General features: G+C 46.3%; 1 protein-coding gene across 1 annotated transcript; it reads left to right on the forward strand.

The window, feature by feature from the left end:
- The first annotated feature begins 8,544 nt into the window (after positions 1-8,544).
- LOC122543540 (zinc finger protein 239-like) lies at positions 8,545-17,953 on the forward strand. The gene is made up of 2 exons (XM_043682343.1): positions 8,545-8,778; positions 16,592-17,953. Exon 2 carries the CDS (start codon positions 16,921-16,923, stop codon positions 17,608-17,610), a length of 690 nt encoding a protein of 229 aa, XP_043538278.1. The 5' UTR covers positions 8,545-8,778; positions 16,592-16,920; the 3' UTR covers positions 17,611-17,953.
- Positions 17,954-20,002: the final 2,049 nt, after the last annotated feature.

Genomic DNA, 20,002 nt, shown 5'->3' on the forward strand with positions numbered 1-20,002 from the left:
CTTCCTCCCACAGTTCAAAGATCTGCAGTTTAGGGTAGATCGGCCGTGTTAATGTCCAGGGTTGTGCAGCTTCTGGTGGGTTAGCCATGGGGAACTGCAGGGTTGTAGGCTAAGCGGTTTGGTCTGGGTTGGATGCTATTCAGAAGGTCGGTGTGAATTTGATGGGCTGAATGGCCTGTAGGGATTATATGATTCTACTGCCTTAGTTACGTGTATATTGAGAAATGATTGCCCCAAGTCTGCTGTGGGAGGAGTGGGTTCCAGTTATGACACACTGACACTGGTCCTGGGGAAGGTGGAATTTATGCTGTCTCTCTCCCTATTCTCTTTCTCTCTCTTTTCCCCCCCACCCCCATTCATTCTCTCTCTCCCCATGGTCTGCACCCCACATTCTCTCTCCCCTCACACTCTTTCCCCCACGTCTCTCCATTCTCTCCCCCAACCCTCTGTCCCCCTAGCCACTTTCTCTCCCTTATCCACCCCCCGCATCCTTTCTCGTCCCTCGAGCCCTCTTTGCTCACTGTATCAAACATTTCTCAGAAAAGAGAGAAAGAATGGATGGCGATGACTCTACTTGGGAGATGGGGGTGCATGAGAAAAGGCTGATTTTTAAAATTGAGAATAGCTAAAATGATATATTCAGAAACATTGTTAAAGTCTGAAAGCATGTTCATTTTTTTAAAAGCTGCAGAAATCTTTCTGAAACAGCTCAGGACCAGCTGGAAGGGGTGAATGGCCATTGCCTAGTCTTGTGAAATTGGTTCTGATGATTGAGAAATACAGTCATAGAGTTGTAGAGCATGGAAACAAACCCTTCAGTCCGCGCTGACTAGATTAATCTAGTGACCCATTTGCCAGCAGTTGGCCCATATCCCTCAAAACCCTTCCTTTTTATATACAGATGCCTTTTAAATGTAATTGTACCAGCCTCCTTTAGTAGTTTGTTCACTACACGCACCACCCTCTGCACAAAAAAGTTGCCCTTTAGGTCCCTTCTAAATCTTTCCCCTCTCACCCTAAACCTATGCCCCTCTACTTTGGGATTCCCGTATCCTGGGAAAAAGACGTGCAAAAGTTGAGCAGCCAGACAAAATGCAAAAGGAATAAAATGTCGAGTCGCAGGGAAAAAAAAATTGTGGTTCCAGCCTTTTTCTCTTCTATTGGCATTTGGACACTTAAAATTTGTCAGTAACACCAGGCCACTTTGTACGTCACGCATAATTTCTGATGAAGGACTTGTGCCTGAAGCGTCATCTCTCCTACTACTCAGATTCGGCCTGACACGCTGTGCTTTTCAACAGAGCATGCGCCTCGGTGTCAGCAAAGCACTGCGCATGCACCTTGGTGCCCGCAGAAACGGCGTGCAACCGTCTTTCCATGCGCCAAGTGGGAGCTGTGGAGGACTGGAAGCAGTCTTGTCCTCCTGCCAATCAGAGCCACCTATTGTCTAAATATTGTTGGACCTTGTGCTTCTGAAGCTGCTGCTCCTCTCTCTCTGAATGAAGGTTGAGCTTCACTTTTAACCCTGGTAACATCCTTGTAAACATTTTCTGAACTCTTTCCAATTTCAGAACATCCTTCTGAGGGGATGGAGACCAGAATTGTATGCAATATTCCAAAAATGGCCTCACCAATATCTTGTACAGCTGCAACATGACCTCCCAACTCCTATGCTCCGTGCTTTGACCAATAAAGGTAGGTATATTCATATCCAGTTATGATCTGTTCAGTGCAGGTTCATACTTCCTGGAAAGTGAAGTCAAAGGTAGACTGGATAGTGAAGAAGGCGTTTGGTATGATTTCCTTTACTGATCAGAGTATTGAGTACAGGAGTTGGGATTCATGTTGCAGCTGTGCAGAACATTGGTTCGGCCACTTTTGAAATACTGCATTCAGTTCTATAATAAAGGACGAGACATCTGCTGCTACGGATTGATAAGACCACTCACATTGACAGTGTAGAAAAACAAATCCTTGATTGATAAGACCACTAACTCTGACAGAGAAGAATAAGTCCTTGACTGATAAGACTACAGGGTAGAAAAACAACTCGGGAGACATCGGCTGCAGACTTTATGATAAGGGTGCAGAATGGAAAAATACTGAACGGTTTAGAATGTGAACCTCGTGACTCTTTAGAGCCAAAGAGGGGAGGGACTTGTCCTGTATTTAATCAGAAACATTGTTAGCCTCGGCGCGCTTTTCTCAGAAGGGTGCCCAACTCTGCAGACTTGCTAATAAAACTTTGTTTTCCTGAATTTGTCTAGAGCGATTATTGAGAAGCGATTTTCGTTTCTAACAATTTCCTTTATTGATCAGAGTATTGAGAACAGGAGTTGGGATTCATGTTGCAGCTGTGCAGAACATTGGTTCGGCCACTTTTGAAATACTGCATTCAGTTCTGGTCTCCCTGCTATAGGAAAGATGTTTGACAGGGGTTGGAAAAGATGTGCAAGGCAGTTGCCAGAGTTGGAGCGGTTGAGCTATAGGGAGAAGCTGAATAGGCTGGGCCTGTTTCACTAGAGTGTTGGAGGCTGAGGGGTGACCTTAAAGAAGTTCGTAAAGGGCATGGATAGGGTGAATTGGGCGGCACGGTGGCACAGTGGTTAGCACTGCTGCCTCACAGCACCTGAGACCTGGGTTCAATTCCTGCCTCAGGCGACTGACTATGTGGAGTTTGCACATTCTCCCCGTGTCTGCGTGGGTTTCCTCTGAGTGCTCTGGTTTCCTCCCACAGTCCAAAGATGTGCAGGTCAGGTGAATTGACCATGTTAAATTGCCCGTAGTGTTAGGTAATGGGTAAATATAGGGGTATGGGTGGGTTGCGCTTCAGCGGGTCGGTGTGGACTTGTTGGGCCGAAGGACCTGTTTCCACACTGTAATGTAATCTAATCTAATCTAATACTCAAGGTCTTTTCCCCAGGGTTGCGCAGTCCAGAACTAGAGGGCATAGGTTTGAGGTGAGAGGGAAAAGATTTAAAAGGGACCTTGGGGTAACTTTTTCACACAGAGGATTGTGTATGTATGGAATGAGCTGCCAGAGGAAGTGGTGGAGGCTGGTACAATTACAGCATTTAAAAGGCATCTGGATCAGTATATGAATAGCAAGAGTTTAGAGGGATATGGGCTAAGAGCTGGCAAATGAGATTAGGATCAATCGATTTAGGATATCTGGTTGGCACAGAAGACTTGGACTGAAGGGTCTGTTTCCATGCTGTATGACTCTAATCGTCTTCAGTAAACGCAGAAGTGTCATTGTGAAGACTGGGCTTTCAGAGCAGCTTTCAAAGATGTTTTGTCCTTATTGGGAGCAGAACTTACACAGAAATTTTCCATTTGTGAGACAGCAACTGAGTACCAAAAGAGAAAATCTCAGCAGATCTGGCAGCATCTGTAAGGAGAGAAAAGAGCTGACGTTTCAAGTCTAATTGACCCTTTGTCAAAGCTAAAAAAAAGGGGGAAATACTAGGGGAAATACTGGGGGAAATACTAGGCTGAGAGAAGGTGAGTCATGGCTCCAGAAGCAAAGGTAGCAATAAAGAGCTGCTAATGACCGTGCGTGGAGAGATTATAGGGAGATTAGGAGCTGTGAATGACCAGGGAGTACATTCTGGATTTTGGTGGAAAGTGGAAATTCATTGCATTGTGGGTTGAAGTGCTTTAAGGTTTACCGACAGTAGGTGAAGTGTGTTGAGTGGGGAGCCTAGTAAAGGGTGAGGTGGGGTTTTGTTTAAAACTGTTCATTTCTTTCAGTCTCCAACAATGATGCACAGCATTAGAAATACAGAAGAAGCAGCAAATAAGTAACTGTTATCAGTAGAAGCCTTTGAATTTTCAGTACTGCAGGTATTACATTGTTTCATTGGCATTACAAAGTATACTGGCAGCGGTGGGAGGTGTGGGCTGTGTTCACTAGAAATGATTAAGCAGTTAGATAACACACATACGAGAGGGCAGATTGAGTCTTGTCTTTCAATTTGCAGAAAGTGGGAGTTTCTGGGTACTGTGATCTGGGGCAAACATAACTGTGGGAAATCAGAGAAGCCCAACAGTGTGGAACCAGGCCCTTTGGTCCAACAAGTCCAGGTCAACCCCTCCGAAGATCATGCCACCCAGACTCACCTCACCCCACCCATGAGGTCATTTCTGCTGGTGGGTGAGATTATGCCTCAGGATTAGGAGAAGTAGATTTAGGACAGAGATGAGGAGGAACTGCTTTTCCTGGAGAGTAGTGAATCTATGGAAATTTTTTGTCCAGGGAAGCTGTAGAGGCAGCTTCATTGAATATATTCAGGACACAGTTGGATGGGTTTTTACATGATAAAGGAATTAAGGGTAGTTGGAATAATGGAGGTAGGATGGATCGATCTGCCATGATCTTAATGAATGGTACAGCAGGTGCGACGGGCCAAATGGCCTACTCTTGGAGGGGTTACTATGAAACTATAATCCTGCATTTCCATTGGATTACCCACCAAACCTGCACATCCCTGAACACTATGGGCAATTTAACATGGCCAATCCAAATCAAGACAGATGACCAACGTAGTGATAGAAAGGGACAAGGAAAGTTGATTACCAGCAATCAAAACTGGATTCTAAAGATCACAATAATTGAAACTAAAAACTATATATCTGAATGTGTGCTGCATCGTAACAAAAGTGAAGGAATTGACTGCACATGTTAAAGAGAATAATTATGATCTGAGACTCCTTACAGAGACGTGGCTTCAGGATGAAAAGGATTCTGAATATCGAGGGGGTATGTGGCATTCAAGTCGAATGGGAAGCTAGGTAAAGATTGGCACTGCTAATCACAGCACTTATAACATGGTAGTTTGGTGTTAAGGATTTCAGTCCTGATTTCTCTGTTGATCTCCCTGTTCCCACAGAATTAGATGTTGTCTGTTCTCAGCTCTGCTGGCTTTCTGCTGAAGCTTTGAACCCCCTTTTCCACCTTCTGGACCAATAAAACATTCAATCAAAACCCAACCCACAATCTCCCAGCCTGTCAATGATCCAGACAGAGAGTCAACGTAGCGGGAACTAAAACAAGAAAAGTGAAACAAAATTAGAAATACATATGTAGTCGGTGCTCATAATTAATGTTTCTTCATTAGGAAGTTAACCAGAAATAGGGGCCTCCCAGTGCCCTACTTGAGGAATTCTCTCTCCCTTACATCTAACTATTAGTACTCAGCTAGGATTTATAATAATGTTTACATCAACAGAAATAAAGTGTCTTATCAAATAGAGAGATATATGCAGCATGAAAATAGATCTTTTCTCTCTCATGCACATACACAACAGATGTATATTGGTGAATTTGTATTTGCAGAATATTTGCAAACACATTCTATTTTGCGCAAAAAATGCACAATATGCAGGCAGTCAATACATGTAACATTTTGTAAATTCCACTTTGGAAATAGAACCAGTCTGTCTCAAAATTAGGATACAGATTCTGACTTCACACCTTTAATGCATTGTCTGACCTGTGATGTCACCTTTTGTGGTGGCTCAAGAAGGTGACTTATCAGAAATTCTGAGATTTACATGTTAATGATACCCAGTCTAAAAGATGACAGACTTAACAATCCAGGTTTGTTCAATATGCCAGGTTTCAGTGGCATGACACCACCATGGTTCAATTATAAATTCTGTGTCTTATGATCTTATACTCTACAACCACCTGATGAAGGAGCAGTGCTCCGAAAGCTAGTGCTTCTGTTGGACTATAACCTGGTGTTGAGTGATTTTTAACTTTATCCAGGTTGGGGTGGATTTGCCATGCTAATTTACCCCTGATTAATGCACCTAACTTGCACAACCCTGAGCACTATGAATAAATGTAGATTAATAGGGGTAGGGGAATGGGTCTGGGTGGGTTACTCTTCGGAAGGTTTTTGGGGACTCATTGGGCTGGGTGGCCTGCTTCCACAATGTAGGGATTGTATGAAGGGAAGGGATTTTAATGCGCCCTCATCTCGTCCCGCTCTGCTGCAGGACAGTGCAGACCAACGACATCACAACGTGGAAGTGGTCCTGTCAGTTTCAGAGTGAAACTCCCTCCCTCTGGACAACACCTCATCCTGGGAGGGAGGAAGAGAGCTTGGGGTGCAGTGGGAGTGGGGGAGGAGGTGAATCGAAATCTGTTTACTTGTAGCAACTGGAGTGAATCCAGGGAGGGAGCAGACTCTGCAAACTCAGGTATTTCAAGATCAGAGTGGTGCTGGAAAAGCATAGCAGGTCAGGCAGCATCCGAGGAGTAGGAAAATTGCATTTTGGGCAAAAGCCCTTCATCATTTCCTGGATGAGTATATGATGAGGAATGGTTCAGAGGGATATGGGCCAGGTGGTGACAAATGGATAGGCTCGGATATCTGATCGGCATGTACGAGTTGGACCCAAGGGTCTGTTTCTGTGCTGTATATCTCTGAGACTCTGGCTTGTCACTAACGTTTTCCACGTCTGTCGAATCAGTTTCTCTCTGGTGTCTGTGTCAATGCCTTGATGACTCATTCCCAAAATCAGACCTGCTCACTCTCAGCAGTATCCCAATGTCATGAAAGACATTAACTTTCAGGTGAAATTATCCAAAATTCAAAGAGATGTCAGACTTGACATTTTTTGCTTTTCTGTCCCTGTAAGAGTCTGAATCAGCACCTTCAGAAAACTTAGTTAAAGCGGAGTGAGAACAGAGGGGGAGAAAGAGTGGGATGGTGCTTTCAATTTTGTGGAACAACAAAACAAAAGAACGTTCTGCAGAAAGTAGAGTTGCTTGTTCAGAATTTCTACCCTGCACTGACAGTGATGTCTTTTGGAATCTCTAAATGAGGGGTATTTGAAGATCTGAAGACACAATTTTCAAAATCAACAGATGAAGGGCTTATGCCTTATTTCGACTCTCCTTCTCAGATGTTCCCTGGCCTGCTGTGCTTTTCCAGTGCCGCACTTTTCGACTCGGACTCTCCAATGTCTGCAACCCTCACTGTCACGTCAATGTCTGAGTGTCACTCAATCCATCATGACCGCAATGACTTTCGACTATGCTCCTATTCTCAGAATCAAAGCTTTTTGGTTCCTGTTTCAGCAATTTTTCAAAATCAGTGGGACTGGATGCAAGACCCTACTGTTGCAGGGCATTGAGTGTGCAGCCTGAAAGCATTATACAGCCTGGAAAGAGGAATTCAGGGCGGGAGGGCTCTACATGCATTTTTTGTGTGGTTGAAGCTTCGGCCATGGAGAAACCTGAGGAATTCCACCCTGTGGAGAAACCATGAAAATGTGGCAACTGTGGGAAATGCTGGAGACTCATTGGCACAGTCACACCAGGGAGAGGTCATTATTCTGCCCCAACTGTGGGAAGGGCTTCAGCAATTTGTCCGTCCTGCTGAGGCACTGGCAGGTCCAAACAGCTGGTTCTCCTGCCCCGTGAGCGGGGAGGGCTTTATCCAGGCCTCCCACCTGCTGGCCAACTGGCAGATCCACATGGGGCAAGAGGCCTTTCAGCTGCCATTAGTGCAGGAAGGGCTTTATCCAGACTTCCAGCCTCATAGCCCACCGGTGGGTCTACACTAGGGAGAGGCCCTTCAGCTGCTCTGAGTGCAGGAAGGCCTTCAGCAATTCCTCTGTCTTGCTGAGACACCAGTGGTTTCACACAAGGGAGAGGCCGTTCTCCTGCTTCGAGTATGGGAATTGCTTTAACTGCTCCTCCACACTGCTGACCCATGGGTGATTCCACACGGGGAGAGGCTGTTGACCTGCTCCGTGTGCAGGAAGGGATTAATCAATTCTTGGGACCTGCTGAACCATCAGCAGGTCCACAACAGGGAAGAGGCCGTTCACCTGCCCAGAGTGCGGGAAGGACTTCAGTCAGGTGGGCAACCAGCAAATGGAATTCTGTCAGAAATCTGACACAATTACAGCATTTAAAAAGCATCTAGATGGGTATATGAACAGGTCGGGTTTCGAAGGATAATGGCCAAGTGCTGGCAAATGGGACTAGAATTTTCACACTGGGAAGGAAAGAGAGAGGGGAAACGCTGTTCACTTGTAGCAACTGGAGTGTATCCAGGGAGGGAGTTTACTCTCCAAAAGTGCTCAGACACTCTCTGACCCTCTGAAAGGTATTTTCCTTGTGTACTCCCTCAGTTTGCACCCCAGAAAGGGATTGCTTCTTTCCTCACAAGAATCACACACCATGTGTTTGCAAATTGAGACACAGGCCTGGATCAATTTTCCAGAGTCTGTCCCCTCCCTCAATTCACTCTTTCCTTTCAGTTGCTGCAAGTCAACAATGAAAAAAAATGGAAAATGTGTTGAGAAAAGAAACTACTGTACTCCAACATGCTTATTTTGAAGCACTAGGCTTCGGAGGTGGTTGTGAAATATAAGATCGCAAGATCATAAATTCTGTTGGACTATAACCTGGTGTGGTGCGATTTTTAACTTTGACTAACATCAACTGAGCATGCATCGCGACATCAGCAAAGCACTGCGCATGTCCGGCAGTGTCAGCAAAGCACTGCGCATGTCCGGCAGTGTCAGCAAAGCACTGCGCATACTCTTGGGTGTCCGCAGACACGGCGCGCGAGCTCTTTTCCGTGGACCATTGGAGGACCGGAAGGAGTATGGTCCTCCTGTCAGTCAGAGCCGACCATTGTCGAAATGCGGAAGTTGGATCGTGAGCTTCAGAAGCAGTTGCTGCTCCTTTTCTCTCTGAATGCAGATTGAACTTCACCCCAGATCGTAACTTCCTTCCACTGTCCAACATTTGTGAGTACGGTAGTTTCTTTTCTCAATACATTTTCCATTTTTTTTCATTCTGGGCTTCACTTGCAGCAACTGAAAGGAAAGAGAGTGAATTGAGGGAGGGGACAGACTCTGGAAAAGTTGATCCAGGTCTGTGTCTCAATTTGCAAACACATGGCAAATGCATGGTGAAGTTATAGTCTTTGCTGTGTAAAATAAAAAGCAGAAATGAGGTGCGTTGTTTAAATGGTGAGATGTGGAGAAAGTGAGGACTGGAGATCAGAGTTGAAAAGTGTAGTGCTGGAAAAGCACAACAGGTTAGGCAGCATCCGAGGAGTAGCAAAGTTGACGTTTCGGGCACAAGCCCTTCATCAGCGATGATGTGTGGATGGACAACGGGGTCTCAGCGTCCTTCAACACCAGTCACTGCCAGTTGTCAGGTGCAGCAAACACTGTGCAAAGCAAGTGGTATATTAGCAAGAGGGATTGAGTTCAGAAGTGGGGATGTCTTCTTGTAGTTAGGTCATTGAATGTATTCAAGGCTGAGTTAATTTGACTTTGAAGAACAAAGAAGTGGATGGTTATGGGGAAAGCAAGAAAATGGTTTTAAGACTAGTACAAAACAGTCACAGAGTCATACAGCACAGAAACAGACTGTTCAATCCAAATAGTCCATGCTGACTATGTTCTCAAACTAAACTAGTCCCACCAGCCAGTGTTTGGCCCATATCCTCCGAACCTTTCCTATTCATGTACTTATCCAAACATTGGAGGTGTACCTGCATCCACCACTTCCTCTGGACATTTATTCCACACACAAACCACTGTCTGGCTAAGTAAAAAAGTGCCCCTCATGTCTTTTTAAAATATTTCTCCTCTCATCTTAAAAATTGCTCCCTAATCTTGAAACCTCCACCTGAGGGAAAGGACACCTGCCGTTCACCTCATGATATTATAATCCTCTATAAGGCCACCTCTCAATCTCCGATGCTCCAGTGAAAATAGTCCCGGCCTGAACCACCTAGATGCAGGTATATTTATATCCAGTTATGAACTGTTCAATGCTGGTGCAGGCTGGAAAGACCAAATGGCCTATTCCTACTCTCAAATCTCAGACTCTGTGTCCAGAACAGCAAAAGAACATAGGACATTGAAGCAGAAATTAGGCCAGTCAGCCCTTCAGGTGTGCTCCATCATTCAATCACGGCTGACAATTTTCTTAACCCCATTTTGGAAAGGCAGTTCAAAGCAGGATCTATACAGTTAATTGGACAAAGGTACCTTGGAGTGCAGGTTCATATTTTGTTGAAAGTGGGATACAGGTAGACAGGATAGCAAAGAAGGTGTTTAGTGTGCTTGTTTGATAGGTCAGTGCATTTTGGTATAGAAGTTGGGAGGTCATGTTGTGGCTGTACATTGATTAGGTCACTTTTGGAATACTGTTCAGTGCTGGTTTCCCTGCCAAAGGAAAAATGTTGCAAATCTATGAAAGGGTTTGGATAAGATTTACGAGGCTGTTGCCAGAGTTGGAAAGTTTGCGCTATAGGGGGAGGCTGAATAGGCTGGGGCTGTTTTCCTTGGAGCATTGGAGACTGAGGGGTGACTTTATAGAAGTTCATAAGGAGCATGGATAGGGTGAATAGCCAAGAATCTTTTCCCCAGAGTAGGGGAATCTAGAGGGCACAGGTTTGAGCTGACAGGGGAATGATTTAAAAGGAACCTTAGGGGAAGTTTTCTCACGCAGAGGGTGATGCATGCATGGAATGAGCTGCCAGAGGAAGTGGTGGAGGCCCTATAATTGCAACATTTTTAAAGGCATCTGGATGAGTACATAAATAGGGAGGGTTGGGACGAATATGGGCTAAGTACTCGCAAATGGGACTATGTTAATTTAGGATATCTGTTCAGTCCAGACGAGCTGGATCAAAGGAAAGCAGAAGTGTTGTGAAGACTGGACTTTCAGAGCAGCTTTCAAAGATGTTTTGCCCTTACTGGGAGCAGAAGAAGTTACAATGAAATTTTTCATTTGTGCGACAGCAACTGAGTGAGTGAGGACACCCAGGATTTTGGTGGAAAGTGGGAATTTGTTGCAATGTGGGGTTGAAGTGTTTTAAGGTTTACTGGCAGTAAGTAAAGTGTTCTGAATGGGGAGCCTAGTGAAGGGTTAGGTGGGTTTCTGTTTTAAACTGCTCATTACATTTAGCCTCCAACATTGTTTTTCTAATGCTGTGCATCAGCAACTGCTATCGTTAGAAGTCTTACAATTTTCAATACTACAGGTAATGCATTGTTTCACCAGCATTGTTACGTTTAGTGGCAGAAGAGGGAGGTGTGGGCTGTATTCACTCAACGATTTATCAGTTAGGTGAAACAACATACAAGAGGCAGGGTGGGACTTGTCTTTCAATTTGCAGAAGGTGGGAGATTCTGAGTGCTGTGATCTGTGGCAAACACAACTTTGGTAAATCATAGAGGCCCTCCAGTGGAGAAGCAGGCCATTCATCCCATCAAGTCCACACTGACCCGTCGGAAGATCATGCCACCCAGACCCACCCTATCCAATTGTTTCTGCTGGTGGGTGAGACGAGGCCACAAGATTGGGGGGACTAGGTTTAGGGCAGAGGAGGAGGAACTGCTTTTCCCGGAGAGTGGTGAATCTATGGAATTCTTTGGTCAAGGAAGCAATAGAAGCAGCCATATTCAAGACTCGGTTCAATGGGAGTTTGCATGGTAGGGGAATTTAGGGTGGTTGGGATAATGCAGGTAAGAGCAGCTGAGACGATGGATAGATCAGCCGCGATCTTAATTAATGGTGGACTAGGCTCGATGGGCCAAATGCCCTGCTCCTGCTTCTATTACTGTGAATGTATAAAAATGCATTTCTCATGGCCAATCCAAATCAAAGCTGAAAATGTGTTGCTGGAAAAGTGCTGAAACTTTATTGCTGGAACAGCACAGCAGGTCAGGCAGCATCTAGGGAACAGAAGATTCGACGTTTCGGGCACATGCCCTTCTTCAGGAATGAGGAAAGTGTGCCAAACAGGCTAAGATAAAAGGTAGGGAGGAGGGACTTGGAGGAGGGGCGTTGGAAATGTGATAGGTGGAAAGAGGCCAAGGTGAGGGTGATAGGTCGGAGTAGGATGGAGGCGGAGAGGACAAGAAGAAGACTGCAGGTCAGGAAGGCGGCCCGCCGCATCTGCTCCCAGGAGGACCAGTTCAAAATACGTACAACACAGATGGCCTCCTTCTTCAAGGACCGCAATTTCCCCCCCGACGTGGTCGACGGTGCCCCCCACCGCATCTCCTCCACTTCCCGCTCCTCCGCCCTTGAGCCCCGCCCCTCCAACCGCCACCAGGACAGAACCCCACTGGTCCTCACCTACCACCCCACCAATCTCCATGTACAGCGCATCATCCGCCGTCACTTCCGCCACCTCCAAACAGACCCAGCACCAAGGATATATTTCCCTCCCCTCCCCTATCAGCTGTCCGTAGAGACCACTCCCTCCGCGACTCCCTTGTCAGATCCACACCCCCCACCGACCCAACCACCACTCCCGGCACCTTCCCTTGCAACCGCAGGAGGTGCAACACTTGCGCCCACACCTCCCCCCTCACTCCTCTCCAAGGCCCCAAAGGAAACTTCCATATCCGCCACAGATTCACCTGCACCTCCACCCACATCATCTACTGCATCCGCTGCAGCCGGTGTGGCCTCCTCTACATTGGGGAGACAGGCCGCCTACTTGCGGAGCGATTCAGAGAGCACCTCTGGGCCACCCGGACGAACCAACCCAACCACCCTGTAGCACAGCATTTCAACTCCCCCTCCCACTCCACCGAGGATATGCAGGTCATTGGACTCATCCACCGCCAAACCACAACAACCCGACGGTCGGAGGAGGAGCGTCTTATCTTCCGACTGGGAACACTCCAACCGCAGGGGATGAACTTGGACCTCACCAGTTTCTTCATCCCCCCTCCCCCCACCTTGTCTCAGCCGAATCCCTCCAGCCCGGCACCGCCTTCCTGACCTGCAGTCTGGGGCCCATGCGGGTGCCCATGGCTACTCTTTTTGTTTGGAGGAAATGGAAGGATTGGAAAGAGAAGTTGTTCAGAGTGAGGACCAGTTCAGTCAGTCAAAGGAGGGTGTCAGTGGAAGGGGAGTGGTTGGTATGGCGAGAAAGGAAGAAGTGGAGGGCTTTGAGTCTTTTGTGATGGGGGATGAAGGTGAACAGGGACTAGATGTCCATGGTGAAGATAAGGCATTGGGGAATTCAAATCAATCTCTCTCTCCCCCTCTGTTTGCACTCCGCTCTAACACCGTGGGTGGCACAGTGGTTAGCACTGCTGCCTCGCAGCGCCAGAGACCCGGGTTCAATTCCCGACTCAGGCGACTGACTGTGTGGAGTTTGCACGTTCTCCCCGTGTCTGCGTGGGTTTCCTCCGGGTGCTCCGGTTTCCTCCCACAGTCCAAAGATGTGCAGGTTAGGTGAATTGGCCATACTAAATTGCCCGTAGTGTTAGGTAAGGGGTAAATGTAGGGGTATGGGTGGGTTTCGCTTCGGCGGGTCGGTGTGGACTTGTTGGGCCGAAGGGCCTGTTTCCACACTGTAATCTAATCTAATCTAATCTAATCTAATCTAATCAATGTAGTGATGTGGAAAGCGAACATTAGAGAATGATAGAAAGGGACACGGAGAGTAAGTGTACCAGTAATCAAAGCTGGATGCAAAAGATCGCAAAAATTTAAAGTGAAGACTGTATGTCCGAATGTGTGCTGCATTGTTAAAAGAAAGTGAATAAATTGACTGCACACGCTGAAGAGGATATGATCTGAGACTCCTTACAGAGACATAGCTTTAAGAATGATAAGTATTGGATTCTGAATATCGAGGGAGTACATGGCATTCAAGTCGAGTGGGAAGCTAGGTAAAGGTAGAGGGTTGGCACTGCTAATCACAGCACTGATCACAGGGTAGTCTGGTGTCAGCTCGGATTGCATGTCCTGATTTCTCTGTCCTCTGTTGATCTCCCTGTTTCCACAGAATAAGGTGTTGTCTGTTCTCAGCTCTGCTAGATTTCTGCTGAAGCTTTGACCCCCCCCCCCCCCCTTTATACCTTCCAGAACAATAAAACATTGCCGATCAAGGCCCAACCGACAGTCTCTTAGCCTGTCAACCATCCAAACGGAGACTCATCATAGGGAATGAAATAAGAAAAATGAAACAAAATTAGATATAAACACACAATTGGTGCTCGTGCTTAACGTTTGTTCATTAGATAGTAAACCAGAGTTAGGGATCTCCCAGGATTCTTATCGTACCCTACTTGAGGAATTCTGTCTCCCATATTTCTAACTATTTGTTCCCAGCTATGATTTATAACAATATTTACATCAACAGAAATAAAGCATCTGTTATCAAATAGACATAGAGATATACTGCTCAGAAATAGACTTTTTGAACACATCCATACTGACAAGATCTTCTGTATAAATCTAGTGACCAATTTGCCAACATTTTTCACATATCCCTCCAAACCCTTCCTATTCACACAACCATCCAGGTGCCTTTTAAACGTTGTAATTGTACCAGCCTCCACCCTTCCTCTGGCTTATTTACCCTATCCATGCCCCTAATGATTTTATGTACCTATATAAGGTCACCCTCAGCCTCCGACACTCCAGGGAAACAGCCCCATCCTATCCAGCTTCGCCTGATACCACAAACCCTCCAACACTGGCGACATTCTTATCAATCTTTGCTGTACCGTTTCAAGTTTCACAACAGCTTTCCTATCCTATAGCAGGGAGACCAGAATTGAATGCAATATTCCAAAAGTAGCCAAACCAATGTCCTGAACAGCTGCAAAATGAGCTCCCACCACCTCTACCCAATGCATTTAATGGGCCAAATGGCCTCTTTCTGCACTGCGGGTTTTAATCATTTTATTCTGTATTGTAGTCAATTTCAGTCACTATCTCTGGTGTATGGTATGTCACTGGAACCAGAATTGCATGCAATACTCCAAACGTGGCCTAACCAATGTCTTGTACAGCTGCAACATGACCTCCCAACTCCTCCAGTCATGGCACTGACCAATAAAGGCAAGCATACCAAACACCTTCTTCAGTGGGCACAGTGGTTAGCACTGCTGCCTCACAGCGCCAGAGACCCGGGTTCAATTCCCGACACTGACTGTGTGGAGTTTGCACATTCTCCCCGTGTCTGCGTGGGTTTCCTCCGGGTGCTCCGGTTTCCTCCCACAGTCCAAAGATGTGCAGGTTAGGTGAATTGGCCATGCTAAATTGCCCGTAGTGTTAGGTAAAGGGGTAAATGTAGGGGAATGGGTGGGTTGCACTTTGGCGGGTCAGTGTGGACTTGTTGGGCCGAAGGGCCTGTTTCCACACTAAGTAATCTAATCTAATCACTTACAAGGAACTGTGAACCTGCCATGGAGTCATACAGCATGGAAACAGACCTTCAGTCCAACCAGTCCATGCCAACCATAATCCCAAATTAAACCCGTCTCTCCTGCCTGATCCTGGCTTATATCCCTCCAAACCTTTCCTATTCATATATTTATCCAAATGTCTTTTAATTGTATCCGCACCCACCACTTCCTCAGGAAGTTCATTCCACACATGAACCACCCTCCGTGTAAAATTAGTATTTGAATGGCAAAGATGAGGTTGAATTGAAATGGTTCATAAAATAAACAGTTTCCTACCAAACCCCCTACAGCAGGTATGGGAGGAATTCCAACTTTGGAGTCTCATAAATCGCTATTTCCATGGTTGGACGGGGAGTAAAATGTTGGTTTCACAGAGGAGGAGGTTTTCTGTGAGCATGAAGCTAAAATGAAACTCCATGCTTTGCTTGAACTCAAACCGCATTGACTTGGAGGAGAGCGAAAGGAGTTTGCAAAGTGTCCTCCCCTCCCCACGTGCCTCAGCTGCAGGGCAGGGCAGGCACAGTGCGAGGCCACTGTCTGTCCCACCCCTCCATTGTGGACGCCACAACACGGAAGTAGCTCAGTCAGTTTCAGAGTGAAACTCCTTCCCGCTGGGCAACATCTCAGAGTAAAGCAATGTCTCCGCCTTTCCATTCCTCATCCTGGGAGGCAGAGAGTGGGGGGGGGGGGGGAAACACTGTTCATTTGTAGCAACTGGAGTGAATCCAGGGAGGGAGCAGACTCTGCAAAGATGCTCAGATGCTGTCTGTCCCTTTTTAAAGGTATTTTCATTGTGTATTCCCTCAGTTTGGCACTTATAAAGTTTGCAACCGAGAAAAGGATTGCTTCTTTCCTCATGTTCACAATTAAAAGGGTAGTTTATCATGAAACTGAGAAGCATTTAAGGGATTGGCGCATTGATTTCAAATGTTGGCATATGTTGCGTCATATGGTGTATATCTGATATTGTTGGCTGTTGTTAACCCTTCATAGCTATGATTTTTCACCTTGTAATCCAGTAATGGCGTACCGTCCTGTAGGTCTTGGCATCTTTTTTATTTAATCGGACAGCAGGAAGTCATTCAGCAACTTTACTGGCTTTCCAGGACTCTTTTCGCAAGCAGCATTGACATTTCATTATCATGTCCTTGATTCAGCTCCATTTCCAGCACCTTCGTAGGCAGCTTGTTCCAGCTCATTGTCACCTAAATGAAGTTTTCCTTCATAGACACTTAAGGCTAGCTGGCTGCATGAGGGTTTTCTGTATCCTGGATAATATGTGATCAGCAGACATCTGGCAATCTACAGGAATTGCCACCAATGTTATGTTCATTTAACAGTACTGACAGTGATCTCTTAATTTGTGATTTTTTTTTTGCAGGAAGACATGCAGAAAGAAATCATCTGAAAGCAAATGATAAATCAATTTCTGACAGAGCCACTTGAATCATTGGTGCTTGAATATCAGCAACTGTTCAAATGAAGAAGACATGTTTGCTTTTGTCTGCGTGAGATATTTTAGATACTGGTGTGGTAGAGAGAATATTGAGACACCCGCATAGGGAGAATCAGTGCACTGACTGTGAGAAGTGCTTCAAACCATTTACTCAACTTGAGGGATCAAAATCTCACGCCTCACGGTGGAGAGAGACTGCATACCTGTTCTGCTTTTAATTTTAAAGCCAGAGAGACACAAGGAAAGCTCCCCCCATGGGGAAACCGTGGAAATGTGAGGATTGTGGGAAAGGATTCGCTTCCCCATCGGCACTGGAAACCCACAGACGCATTCATACCGGGGAGAGGCCGTTCTCCTGCTCAGTGTGCGGGAAGAGGTTCAGTTGGCTGTGCAACCTGCAGACGCATCAGCGGGTTCACACCGGGGAGAGGCCTTTCATCTGCCGCCATTGTGGGAAAGGATTCACTCAGTCGTCCCGGCTGCAGACGCACCAGCGGGTTCACACCGGGGAGAGGCCGTTCTCCTGTTCTCAGTGTGGGCAACGATTCATTGATGCATCCCATCTCCTGAAACACCAGCGGGTCCACATGGGGGAGAGGCCATTCACCTGCTCTGAGTGCGGAAAGGGATTCGTCGATTCCTACACTCTGCTGACGCACCGGCGGGTCCACACTGGGGAGAGGCCATTCACCTGCACCAAGTGCAGGAAGAGCTTCAGTCATGTGGGCAACTTGCGGAGGCACCAACGGATCCATACCGGGGAGAGGCCGTTCACGTGTTCCGTGTGCGGGAAGGGGTTTGCTCAGTCATCTACACTGCTGATCCACCAAAGGGTCCACACCGGGGAGAGGCCATTCATCTGCTCTCAGTGTGGAAAGGGCTTCACCCGCTCCTCCCACCTGCGGAGTCACCAGCGAGTTCACGTGCCATCGCAGGGGGATTGAAGGAGCAATAGCCGATTGCCATTATCGATTGGACTATCAACTCAGCTCTGGGGACTCCTGGGTTTGAATCCCGCCACAGCAGACAGCTGAATTGAAATTTCGTCAGAAATGTGGAGTTCACAATCTGATGCTGAAACCATTTTCGGGGAGGAAAATCTCCCATCTGATTCACTTACGTCCATTTTAGGGAAGGAAACTGCCTTTGCGGGAAAGCATTCACTCAGTCATTCCAGCTGCATCCTTTGCTGAGTCTGGCCTACACGTGACCCCAGACCAACAGTAGTTTGGGTGACTCTTGACCCCCCCCCCGCAAAATGGAGACAACTCGGTGCTGACCAACAGTAAAGGATTGTGTGCGCTTTGACCTTGAGCTGTTTAAGAAAACAAAAGCTACTTTTTGTACACCTTTTTGCTGGGGAGATCTGAAGCTGTAACAAAGTTGGGTTGCAATAAAGGTTACCTGAACTTACCCCTGGACTCAGACTCTCATTGAAAGCTGTGAGATCCGACAGGTTTTTGTTTTAAAGCTGCTCATTTCTTTCAGTCTCCAGCACTGAGTCTCCAATGTCATGAGTCAGAAGGAGCCGTGAATGAGTAGATAATATCATTAGAAATTGTAAATTTTTCATTTCTGCACGTACTGCAGCGTTTAATCAGCATTGTAACATTTACTGGCAGCACCGGGAGGTGGAGGATGTATTCACTCGAAACAAAGTTAATAATCACACAACACCAGATTATAGTCCAACAAGTTTATTTGGAAGCACTAGCTTTTGGAACATTGCTCCTTCATCAGATGGATGTGGAGCAGGATCATAAGACACAGAAATATAGCAAATAATCGCAGTTTCATGCAACAGAAATTATATTTTGAACAAACCTAGATTGCTGTTAAGTCTTTCATCTTTTAGGATGGGTGCAGGTTTTGGTTCATTAATATGTAAATCCCAGAACTACTTTAAAGTCATATTCTCGAAATGACTTAAGGTCTATCTTGAGTCAGACTGGTTCTATTTCCAAAGTAGGAATTTATAAAATATTACATGATTGATTGTGTGCTTTTTCAGCAGAATACAATGTATCTTCAGATAATTCTGCAAATTAAAATTCACCCCAAAGTCTTGTATATAAGTGTGCGAGCATGAAAGACAGTGTGCGTGTGTATGATAGCGTGTATGCATGCTTGGTAAAGTGTGTGTGTGAGATGGAGTATAAGCCCGTGAGAGGGTGTGTGTGTGTATTTGAGGGAGGCGTCTGTGTGAGTATGCGATAGAGTGTGTATGGAGTAGTTACCTGTCGTGTGACATGAACCCAAGGTCCCAGTTGAGGCCATCCTCATGGGTTCTGAATTTGGCTATCAGTCTCTGCTGGGCCACTAATAACGATTTAAGCAGTTACACAACACACATTGGAGAGTGTAGGGTGGGACTTGTCTTTTGATTTGCAGAAGGTGGGAGGCTCTGGATGCTGTGATCCAGGGCAAACATATGCTGAAGGACCTTCGGCTCAAAGAGATGGAGCTGGAAGTCAGGCTGCAGACATGTTTGGGGGACTCATAGAACCCTACACTGTGGAAACAAACCCTAGGCCCAACAAGTCCACAGTGACCCTCTGAAGAGCATCCCACCTGGACCCACCCAAACATTCCTGCGGCTAATCCCTGAATTAAGAATGCCCAGTCCACTCTAACCTGCACATCTTTGGACCATGGGAGGAAACCAGAGCATGCAGAGGAAACCCTGCAGACACGGGAGGAGGGTGGAGGAAAATGCAAACTCCACACAGACAGTCACCTAAAGGGTCCCTGGCATTGTGAGGCAGCGGTGCTAAACACTGGGCCACCTACAGTCTTGGACTGAAGGAATCCCCTCTGCAGCGCTCAGCAATCGATTGGCTTCTCCCCAGTCCTGGTGACACTCCAGTCTGTTTGAGGAATGGAATTTGCTTCCACAGGATTGGATACAATGCGGTCATTGTATCTCGGCAGCTTCAATGATCCAATGAAGGGCTCATCTACAGCGAGAACACTAGTCCACATTACACTAAAGCATTAAAGTTCTCTCCACAATCAGAATCCTGGAGCACTCCCATACAGACTGTGTGTAATCAGAGGGCTTCTCACGTCACGTTGATATTTGAAATCAGTTCCTGTAGGCAAATATATCCCCTCCTGAATTCAAATGATGCTGATATTCAGGCCCTGAGTAATTTTCTTGTCTGTGCCTGAACAGCAAATCCTCTTCTGCTAAGGGCAGAAAATAGAATAAAAGAATTCTGACTTTTATGGAACAGCCTTCTCTATCTTTTTCCCGATATCTCTGTCTCCCAATTCCTTACCTTTCAATGGATACTCACCTAAATTCATCCTTCTATCCTCCTGTTTTTGCCCAGC

Source organism: Chiloscyllium plagiosum, chromosome 44 (assembly GCF_004010195.1).
Source record: "Chiloscyllium plagiosum isolate BGI_BamShark_2017 chromosome 44, ASM401019v2, whole genome shotgun sequence".
NCBI lineage: Eukaryota > Metazoa > Chordata > Chondrichthyes > Orectolobiformes > Hemiscylliidae > Chiloscyllium > Chiloscyllium plagiosum.

Bases quoted from the DNA above. Each gene is read 5' to 3' on its own strand.
- LOC122543540 (XM_043682343.1), top strand. From the start codon at position 16,921: ATGGGGAAACCGTGGAAATGTGAGGATTGTGGGAAAGGATTCGCTTCC.